Source organism: Tenrec ecaudatus, chromosome 10, assembly GCF_050624435.1.
Source record: "Tenrec ecaudatus isolate mTenEca1 chromosome 10, mTenEca1.hap1, whole genome shotgun sequence".
NCBI classification, from domain to species: Eukaryota; Metazoa; Chordata; class Mammalia; order Afrosoricida; family Tenrecidae; genus Tenrec; species Tenrec ecaudatus.
Window position 1 is genome coordinate 110,325,858 of NC_134539.1, and position 10,602 is coordinate 110,336,459.

The 10,602-nt window shown below is 47.3% G+C and overlaps 1 protein-coding gene across 2 annotated transcripts in view; it reads left to right on the plus strand.

Moving 5' to 3' along the window:
• Positions 1-3,955, plus strand: part of CRK (CRK proto-oncogene, adaptor protein) — a 32,230-nt gene extending 28,275 nt beyond the window's left edge. Inside the window, exon 3 of one of the 2 annotated variants that reach the window (XM_075561235.1) lies at positions 174-313. In XM_075561235.1, coding sequence (XP_075417350.1) covers positions 174-181 — 8 coding nt within the window. In that variant the 3' untranslated portion in view covers positions 182-313. Of the gene's footprint in view, positions 1-173 lie in introns of both variants that reach the window. The other variant, XM_075561234.1, reaches the window with a different exon arrangement.
• Positions 3,956-10,602: the final 6,647 nt, after the last annotated feature.

Here is a 10,602-nt window from a genome sequence, read left to right on the forward strand (position 1 = left end):
TTCTGCACTGCTAAAATCACTTCTTCTGCCTGCATTAACCCCAAGTAACCACTGTGGGGGCTGGGGCTGGGGAGGCAGTGTGTGCCAGCCCTAGAGTAATCACATGGGCAGGAATGGAGTTAGCTTGCATTTTGAACTGGAAATAAAGCGCTCTCCTTACTCTCCTCCTGCAGGTCGGTGAGCTGGTAAAGGTCACGAAGATTAATGTGAGTGGTCAGTGGGAAGGGGAGTGTAATGGCAAACGAGGTCACTTCCCATTCACACATGTCCGTCTGCTGGATCAACAGAATCCCGATGAGGACTTCAGCTGAGTATAGCTCAACAAAACAGTTCTGCTGGCATCTGGGGACAATCTCTCTCTTCCCCCCAACTGCCCTCTCTACAGGTTCCTTACAGGCGTCCCACACGAGCAGTGTCGTTTGTGCAAGCATTCTGTTATCTGTGGTCTCTTATCTGAACTACTGCAGTCCTGGTCGCAGGCACCACGGGCAGGGCACCGAACAAGGCGTGTGCTCACTTCTGCGTTGCAGTCCAAGGCACTAGAGGCTGTGCCTGTGCAGCTCGGAAGGGACCAGTGTCTTGCCCCCCATGGCAGGCCACGCACCCCTGCCTGTGAGCGTGCGACACACTGCTTACCCTGATTTACCCAAGTGTTTTTTTCATTCTGAAACCAGGTATCAAATGGCAATAGACTGTTCCCTTCCACCCCCGTGAAGTAACCGTGCACCATGTGACTAGGACCCAGTGGGATTGCTTTTTCATTTATAGACCATGACTCGTTCTGACATTTCAGATCCTGAGAACTCTAAGGACACTACTAGAGGCATTTGTCTTCTTCCTGGTCAATGCTTCATACATTTTCTTGGGATCCTTTTAACTCATGACTTTCTTTCCCCCCCAAATAACTACAAGGAAGTGAACTCTTAAGATAAAAGTGTCTATTTTTATTCCAGAGGAGAAGCAGGATACACAGAGCACTTTACTCAGTGCGTAGCTTTAAGCCAGTGTTGGATTCACTTAAGTGGACAGCCGAATGCCCAGCGCTCTGCCTCCCTCAGGGCAGAGTAGGTCCCACTGCTCCGGAAGTCAGACAGACTCCTGGCTGACAGGACCCCGCAGAGCCTTTTCTGTGAGTGCCAGTACCCTGATAGGGACTCTTGGGATGCTGAGATACCACGTGCAGTGGAAGGACCAATCAAAATAGTCCATGGAGGCTTGGGGCCACGTTCTGCCCTCTGCTTTATGCACACCTTGTATAAAGGTCAACATTACATGAGTGTGGAGGGTAGGACGAATGCTTTGAAAAGTGTCGGGATCAATCATGAATTATTGACGTATCACTCATTTTTCATGCCCAGAATAGTGCTTGAAGTGTATTAACATAAACTGACATACGTTTTTGGCTGTTTTCTTTCTGTTCAAGCTTAGTTTACAAACCCTTTTAAGTGTGGAATGGTTCATATGGGGTCAGGTGCTCCAAAGAATAATAGACTTTTGAGACCAAAAAGAGAGAGAGAGAGAGGTGGTGGGCTATTTCGACTACGTTGTGAGGCGTTCCAGGTTAGGTCCCGGTTTAGAAAGGCACTCACTGACCAAAAGAAACGGACTTTGCTCTGGTCCTTATTTTAGAGAAGTCATGTACCTTTGTCATTGTTTTGCTTAGGTGAATATGCTCATTTCTCGTTCTTTGAACATGTACCAAATCATGGTATCTCGGTGACTGGTGCAGCGCAGTGCCTGGCAGGCAGTCAGTGTGCAGATGTTTGTGTAAGTGGGTGAGGGGGTGCGCGCGCCTGCAGAAGCCATCAGCTGGCACAGGATCACATCCATTTTCACAAGCACACTAATGAGTTGACGCCAATTTAATACATTTTTACCTCACACTAAGGTAATGTTTGATGGAGACATCGATACTCCACTTTAAAAATGTTAACACAGTGCTGTGCACACAGTGGGTGCTCAATAGTAATGAACGGATTTGTGACACAGACTTCATTCCTCCTGAACTGCTCTGTTAACACGCAAACAGAGATGCTCTACAATCCAAATACACTTTAAATCTTGTTTCCTGAGAGTGTGGCATCTGAAACATTTGTAGAAAAACCTTGTCACACTGATTTGAATGTTTGTATTTTCTTTTGCCTTTGACTTTGTAACGTCTGTTTTCATCCTGTGCACGCTAGTGGAACGGAACAAACACTCTAGCCAATCATCAGAAGCCCTCTCTGATCGGTTGTCCAGAGCCATGACATGCACCGTTGAGTTGGATTTGGCTATGTGGCAGTTGTTGGACCTCAAGAAATACAAGAACTTACAAGTATCTTCCAAGAGCAAATACTAGAATCCTATTCAAGTGCATATGTACATTGCCACAGAGCAAAGTAAACTGAAATTGGCTGCTATATTTTATATAACCATTTCTGCAAAAGCCTGTTTTTTGGATACTAATATTTGACATGGTTAATTCTTATTAATTTGTTGAATTGTTGTTAATAAATGCAAATAGATAATTTTTAATTATCCTCAAGTAACAGTTCGCTATTAATGGTTTGAAGTGGGTGATAAGCAAACCAATTTGAAATAAAATATGAACATGTGCCATTGTATCATAACACTATACACTTTCTTGACAGTTAAATTTTTTAAAAAATGTTTTTTGTAGCATGTATATGTTTATAGTATATGTAGTAAATAAAAACATGGCCAGATGTTTGGCTTGGTGATCTTTTGGAGATAAAAAACAAAAACCATCTTTGACTATTTTTCACAAGAGCTCATTTCTTACGCTTAGGGAATGGAAGGTGTGTTTGCTGAACATGCAAAGAAGAAGCACAACACAGAGAGAAACAATTACACACACACCCCCAAGAGGGATTCCCATCGCTGATGGGGTTCCTCATCGGTGATACTGTAAATGGCTTCTCAAGTCATGAAGTATTGGCTTAAGGGGTGCATAAGATAAATCCTTCTATACAGATCTGGAAGCTAAAGTGGACAAAAAACATTTATCCAGAAACGGATCTATGTGGGCATACTGAAAATGAAGATGGGAGAGGGCATTGTACAGTCAGCAAGGAGTTTGAATATTATACCGTAAATTTGAGGGTGTTCACCACAGGTGATTTCTCCCTGCTTATGTAAGTATTGAGTGTTCAGGATACTTAAAGAAACCGAGGAGAGAGTAAAACCTTACCATGTTTTCTCCCTTTCTCAGAGCTGCTATAAATAGACAAATAATCATGGTATGTGACTGTATGTGAAAGTCAGCATTATACACCACACAGTTGGGGTTTTTTAATTGAAAGATCATTTTATTGGGGACCACAATTTGGTGACCAGTGTGGATAGTGAAGTTGTCACGTGAAAAAAGGGCAAGCTTGGCCTTACACACTATTCTGCCTTGAATTCCAAACAGTGTTTAGGTATTGCTCTAGACAGAGGATGTCACCCTAGAATTTAAGGAAGCCACTCCGAGTTTCCATGCTGTCCGTAAGGGTGTCAGTGACTAGCTCTGAAGTGGGCACCCTGTTCCTCCTCAGTCTTGAAGCGCTGCTGAAAGCTCCACCTTAGATGGCCCTGCTCGCATTGGAAATCCCAGTGACCACCAACACAAGCCGCCACACTATGACCAACTGATACATGGTGGGCCTGCACTCCAAAGACACGGCCGCATGCTTGGCTGTTAATTGGAAGGATGGTGGTCTGAGCCTGCCTGCCGACTCCGCAGGAGCATTCATTTCTGGCAAGGCCTCGCCCTTCCCTTTGGCGGTGATACAGTATGCTGGGAAATGGGCTGGCAGTTTCCTAACCGACTTGGCCTTGGCAGGAAGACTCCCTTCAAGAGAAAGCCCATGGGGCAGTTTGACGTTATCACAGGAGGCCCGTGGAAGTTGGACTCGATTGACTCAACAGTACCCGAGAACCACTTCAAAAGTCGCCAGAGTGATTTAAGTGCTTCCGTTTTTACAATGAAAAATAAACTACCCATCTCGTAAGGTATCGAGTGTTGTGTTCCTTTGCATCGGAGGTGCCAAGCTGGCGGGCCACATGCAGCCCCCAGGTAATTTTTTGTGGCTCACAGTTCTTTGAAATAAAATGAAAATAGGAAAACAGTATGAAGAAAGTAGCACTTAGGGGAAATTGAGGCAATACCATACAAACAGTTCCCTCGTTAACTACTGAAGACGAGTATCCATGTGGCCCAGGGCCTTTCCTGGGGGCCTGTGGACGTGTACGAACAGCACGTTTGGCAACGTTGGGAAGCGATATGTCTGGCACTCTCACGTAACGTAAACATCCCAGCAGTGAAAAGGTTAAAGAGCACTCTGGGCTGTGCTGTTATGAATCACACCCAGCAGCAGCGTTGGTTAACGTTTTTTAGAAGGAAGCCATTACAATTGTGCATCACATTTGTCAGCTGTCGAATATTTTGTTTTTTATTAGTTACCTTGTTATATTTTCTGATCAAAACCTAAGAGGTAAGTGAAAACTAGTAGGAGGAAAGTGCTGGCAAGTTTCCAGTGAAAAATAATTTTAGTTTTGTAAACACATTAAATAAATGTTTAAAAGCAATTATATAGTGTTTTAACCTATCCATATTCCTGAATCCTCATTTCAAAATATAAATTTAGCAAAATGTGCTGTGGCCTGCGTGAGTCTTGCCTATTGTATCCATGGCCCACGTCGAGTTTGACACCCTGCTTTACATAGCCCGGAGTGTTCAAATTGGCTTTCAAGTTTTGTCTTCCTGGATTTTGCGTGAAATTGTAGTCCTCTCTAGGGAGATGCGTGACAGTCATCTGGGAGGTAAACGTGGAACTCCTGCTATATGGGCCCTGAAGAAAAGTGAGCCAGGAGACACGCTGGGGGGCGGACTAGCCATCAGGAAGTGAAGTTCAAGACCTGTGAGACACTCTAAAGGGCGGGGACCAATCTGCACACCCAGGCTGCTGTCTGTTCAGGAGGGTGCTTCCGGTGCATGTCATCTGGGTGGACTGCTGGGGACTTTTGAGACCTACCACTAAATCAATGCTAAGAAGTGGACAAATGTAAATAGGTTTCAGTGACCCCCTCCTTCCATGAAACGGGATTTGTACACTAGCCACCTGGGTGTGGGAGGGAGGAGGACAAATGTGGAGGTAGTGCAGTCTAAGAGTCACATGTTGGTTTGGAAGGAATCGGTAACCTCATTTTGAGCAGGTGGGCCTCCCAGTGCCGATGAAATTAGAAAAGTGGGCCCCTGGGGTAAGGTTGGAGATGGACATTTTCTTCCTTGGTGCTGGGAAAGCGCCTTCCCCGCTGTGAGCGGTGCTCTGCCCAGGTGCTGCAGGCACTCCCATTGAGCAGCACTGACTTAGTGCTACCTTGTGGCCACCCACATGCCCTGCACGGCTGCCCTGTCTGATGTTGCCCTGGTGCCCGGATCACCTCTAGATAGCATGGTTGTCACTGCCACCTAGGTGATGCTGACTCCCGGTGACCTTGCAGGACTGGGTCCAACTTCCCATGCGGGCTTTGGAGACGGGACTCTGGGAGTAGAGATCTCTCTCCTGAGGAGCAGCTGGTGATGTTGAACTGCTGACCTGCCACCAGAGCTCCACAATGTGCTGACGGCAGCCATGATCTCATTCTTCATGGTCTTCTCCCGGAAGGTTTGAATGTCACATGAAATGCAGGGTTCCCCCAGAGGAAGTGCTCTTCCCAGGCGCCATCTTAAACACGTATAGAGGAGTTACAAAGGGTGGGACTCCACATGGCGGTGTCTTTTCTCGACTGGCCAACTGGGTGCAGTCCTTCCAAGTGCAGTCGTTGCGGTGGCAGAGGCTGCCACTGGGAGTCACCGGACAAGAACCACATCCGTGCCCCTCGCAGGGACTCCTGGTGCTTGCTTAAACAGATGCCACCTTTTGGGGAGTAACCAGTAGACAAAGGCCCTTGTCTGTGTGGAGCCAGCCCCACACCAGGCTTCCAGCTTGGCACGAGTGTGGCTTGAACTTTGCCCTCTCCTTGCCCCTCAACAGAGCACTCTTGTTACAACTGTGCCCAGCCCCCAGTAACTGGTTAGTGTGCTTTATGTTCCAGGTAGGGTCCCCTCTCCACTTTCAGCTCGTCCCCAGGGCCCATCAGCTCCATCTCTCCCCAAACTCTCCCACATCTCTGCCTCTGCCACCACCGTCAGAGGACCACGTCTCCCAGCCCCCGTTCATGACAGAGCATCTTCCCACAAAGCACACTCGCTAGGGCACTCCCTTACCCTTGAACGCTGCTAGGCGCCACTACTCCTCTGAACGGCAGGAAAGCCCCCACCATCCTTACGATGGTGGTTTGAGCCCACTGTTGCAGCCACTGGGTCAACCTTGCTCCTAGAAGGGTCCCTTCGTTTTGACCCTCCACCAAGCACCGCGTGTTTCCCCAGGGACTGGTCTTTCCTGATAGGAGCACCTAGTGGTTATGTGGTCACCTGCTAGCCACAAGGCTAGCCTTTCTTACCTACCAGCTGCTCCACAAGAGAGAGACGGGGCTGGGCACTCCCATAGAGTCATCCTCGCCAGAAAGAAGGAACACTCCCAGCTTTGGGTTCATCTGAGACCAGCTGCCTCCGCCATGTCACCCAAGCTCGACTCCAGTGAGATGGAAGTCTTGTACTTGAGGTGCGCTGACCCCCAGGATCGCCACCCCCCCCCCCGGGTTTGTCTCCAAAGAAGGCTGACGATGACATTGCCAAGGCCATCAGTGACTGCCAGGGCTTACAGATTACTGTGAAATTGACCTTCAGAACAGACAAGCCAGACGGAAGTGGTGCTTTCTGCCTCTGCCCTACCATCAAAGCCCTCAAGGCACCGCCCAGGCGCAGAAAGAAGCAGAAGCACATGACACACGGAGGAGACATCACTTTCAATGAGATCCTCAGCACAGCCCATCAGATGCAACGCCAATCTTTGGCCAGAGAACACCCTGGATCTATTGAAAGAGATCCTGGCGACTGCCCCGCCTGTGGGCTGCAATGTTGATGGCCGCCATCCTCATGCCGGCCTAGATGAATGACATCAACAGTGGTGCAGTGGAAGGCCTAGCGAGTTAAGAACTACAAAAGAAAACAATAAAGCATCATTTAAGTTTTTGAAAAAACAGGGAAAGTGGCAGGTCTGCCCAGATTACCTGGGAGCAAACTAAGAGGAAAAGAGAGAGATGGACCGCATTCTGGCCCACCCATCCGTGAGGACGACATCCCTGTTCCGAGCAGGCAAGGCACAGAGAGGACCGACTGAGGGGCCGGCCCCACCATGAGGCACGACACCCCCTCACTGAGCCACAGTGCTAAGGGAAGCATTGGAGACACAGTGTGGGTATTGTTCCCAATCTGCCCCCTCACACCAAGGGAGTGCAACAAAGTAGCAAGGGGAGTGTGTTAGTCTGGTACTTTAGAGAAACAAATCCACAGAAATTCAGGCATAAGAGAGAGTTTTATATAAAGGGTAAGTGCATATCAAGAAAACATCCCAACCCAGTGCTGCCCAAGCCCACAAGTCCAACATTAACCCAATGTCCTACACCAATCCACAAAGTCCTCCATCTCACAAAACAGATGCAATGAGCGAGGCTCATGGAGCCATTTATCCCTCTACCCTTCAATTAACCTCACCTGTGTTTCTGAGCCAGTTTGGCACAATCAACTACCTACCTCAAGGAGCAAAGCGATGAATTCCCTGAGGAATCCTGAAAATAGACTTTGGATTTGGGGGGACACTTCACCAGATTCGATTAAAAAACAATCAGAATGGCCAGCAGACAGATCTGGAACTGTTTATAGACTCCTCCCACCCCACCCCCCATTTTTCTTCTTTTTTCTCATGTCTATCCATATAAGATAGGCAGAACAACCAATCCCCAAGGAGAAAACAACAGGGCTGACGTCTGGGGGGCCACATGGGAGAGGAAGAGATGGGTGAAAGGAAGAGGGGACCCAACAAACCCAGGGACAAGGGAACAATAAGAGATCTAAATTCAGGGGGACAGGGAGTGGGGGTAATGAGGAGCTGATACCAAAGGCTTAAGTGGAGAGCAAATGTCTTGAGAATGATGAGGGCAACGAATGTACAAATGTGGTTGACACAGTTGATGTATGGATGGTTTGTGACAAGAGTTGTATGAGCCCCCAATAAAATGATTTCTTAAAAAGATTAAGGGACAAAAATCACATATAATTTGGGGTCTGTGTGTATTTTAAATATATAATAAAACAAAGTGTTTCATAAAAACATAATTTTGAAAAAATGAGATGAATTTAAATATATATATATATGTTTTCCCCGCTCCTATGAGTGTTCTGGGTTAAGCAAGGTTTTGCTTAGTGAAAGAGCAACATAACTAGTTAATAAATATCTGATGTCTTGGCAAAAAAAAAAAGATATAAAATCGATATGTCTGGGCTTGAAGGTAAACAAGCAGCCATCTAGCAGAGAAACAGCAAGCCTACATAGAAGACCCACACCAGCCTGTGTGATCATGAGGTGTCAACGGGTTCAGGTAACAGGCATCAGAAGACCCCTTTGGGAGTTGAATGACCCTTTCACTGGGGTTGCCCGATTCATAACAGTAGCAAAATGATAGTGATCAAGTAGCCATGAAAATAATGTTATGTACAGATGTGCTTTATACAATTGATGTATGTATATGTATGAACTGTGATAAGAATTGTATGAGCCCCAATAAATTGTTAAAAAAAAACATAAAAATTAAAATTAAAAAAAAAAGAAAATAATGTTATGGTTGGGGGTCACCACCACATGAGGAAGTGTATGAGAGGGTCGCGGCTTTAGGAAGGTTGAGAACCACTGTCCTATAGGGTCGCTTTGAGTCAGCATGGGCTCAATGACAGCGAGCTTGCTTTTTAAATGAGTTTCTCTTGATAGGAGCCTTGGTGGCATAGTGGGCAACACACTGGGCTTCTATCGGCAAGGTTAGCAGTTCAAAACCACCAGCCGCTCTGCAGGAGGAAGATGAGCTTGTCTGCTCCAGTAAAGATTTCCAGACTGGGAAACACCGCGCAGCCTCTCTGTGAGACAGTCAACTCCACAGCATCGAGGCTTGCTGCAGACAGAGATGATTGCCGAAGCTCAGGCCGAGCGCCCTGTCCTCCGCAGAAGAGGAAGGCGGCTGGACCGCTTAGACGGAAGGAAGCTATATTCACACAACAGTGATTGTTCACTGGTGAGCTCTTCATTGTTTCCAAACAACTTTGATCTAAAATGCGGTCGCAATGACAGTAGCTTAGTATAATTCCAACATTATTCCAAGAAATTTCCTCCTACCTGCTAGCAGGCATGCAGTGTTATCAGACCCCACCCCCAAGGGGCCAGACCCATACTCTTCAGTGAAGGCTCCTGTCCACGCCATGGGACGCAGGAGTCGAGCTGCCCCGTCGCCTTTCAAGGCTGTAAAGGTTGGCGGTTACAATCCACCAGCTGCTCTGTGGGGGAAGGCTGAGGCTCTCTACCCTGCAGTCTCGGCAGCTCTAGCCTGTCCTACAGGATCGCCGTGAGTCAGCATCGCCTCCAATGCAGGGAGTCAGGTTTAGAGATCCTTCTGGAAGCAAATGCCGCTTTCTCTCAAGGAGGGCCGGATGGCTGCGAGGCACCGGCCTTTCCGGTAGCAGCCGAGTGCTCCATCATCCAACAGGCAACCACTCCAGGTACAAAATGACCCCAACTCTCCGGTCTGTGTGACTGCTCTCGGAGCATCACGGTGTCAAGGTAAGTTGGAAGTGGAGATGAGAACGGATGAAATCTGGGACCCGGAGGCTCTTAGGGTCCCGTGAGAAGAACAAACAAGAGAAAAGGCCGACTGTTTTCCCAAAACCAATGTAACAAGAGGAAGCGGTTTATTTCAATTGGGGGCCACATCTCTCTCTAGCCTCAATTGCTTCCTCTGCTTTCACTTTTGCTTTTGAATACAACATTGCCCCAGTTTCTGGAGGCTTTGTTTGTTCTTGTTAGGCATGCCTGTGGGATGAGGTTTATGTCTGAAACAGCTCGTGGCTGCTCCTTCCTCAGCAAGCTCTGCCATAAGATCAAGGGCAGTCTTTTTTGTGTGGTTGCCTTGGCAACCGACATTTATATAAGCGAAACCATTGCTTGGGATGACTCGTGGTGGTAAATTTCATCATCGTGAACGATAAAACATGAACTTGATGGGCCAGCAGCTAGAATTTAGAATTTCAATGCTTGCTTACTATGCCGTTCACTGAGACAAGACTGGTTTCCTAGGTACCAATTTTGTCTATCACATTTCCATACCCAGACACAAAGGAGTGAGCGTTATGTCCGTAAGTCCTGTTTGAGCCTGTTCTTGTAGCGGTTACAATGTGGGGTGTGTGGATGTGCCTGGTCTATATTATTATTTAAACAAAGCTCCTCCAGCGTGCTTGTTTTAAAGCTTTTAATTGTGAATGGGGTGACGGTTTGTAGAACAGACCGTCAGTTTTCTGTTGATCAACTCACACCCATTTTGCTTCGGCTCATTATTGTAGCTCCGTCAATGCACCACCACTTACTCCACGTCCTCCCTGTGTTTCCAGTTTCCCTTCCTCCTCCTTCTCCAATC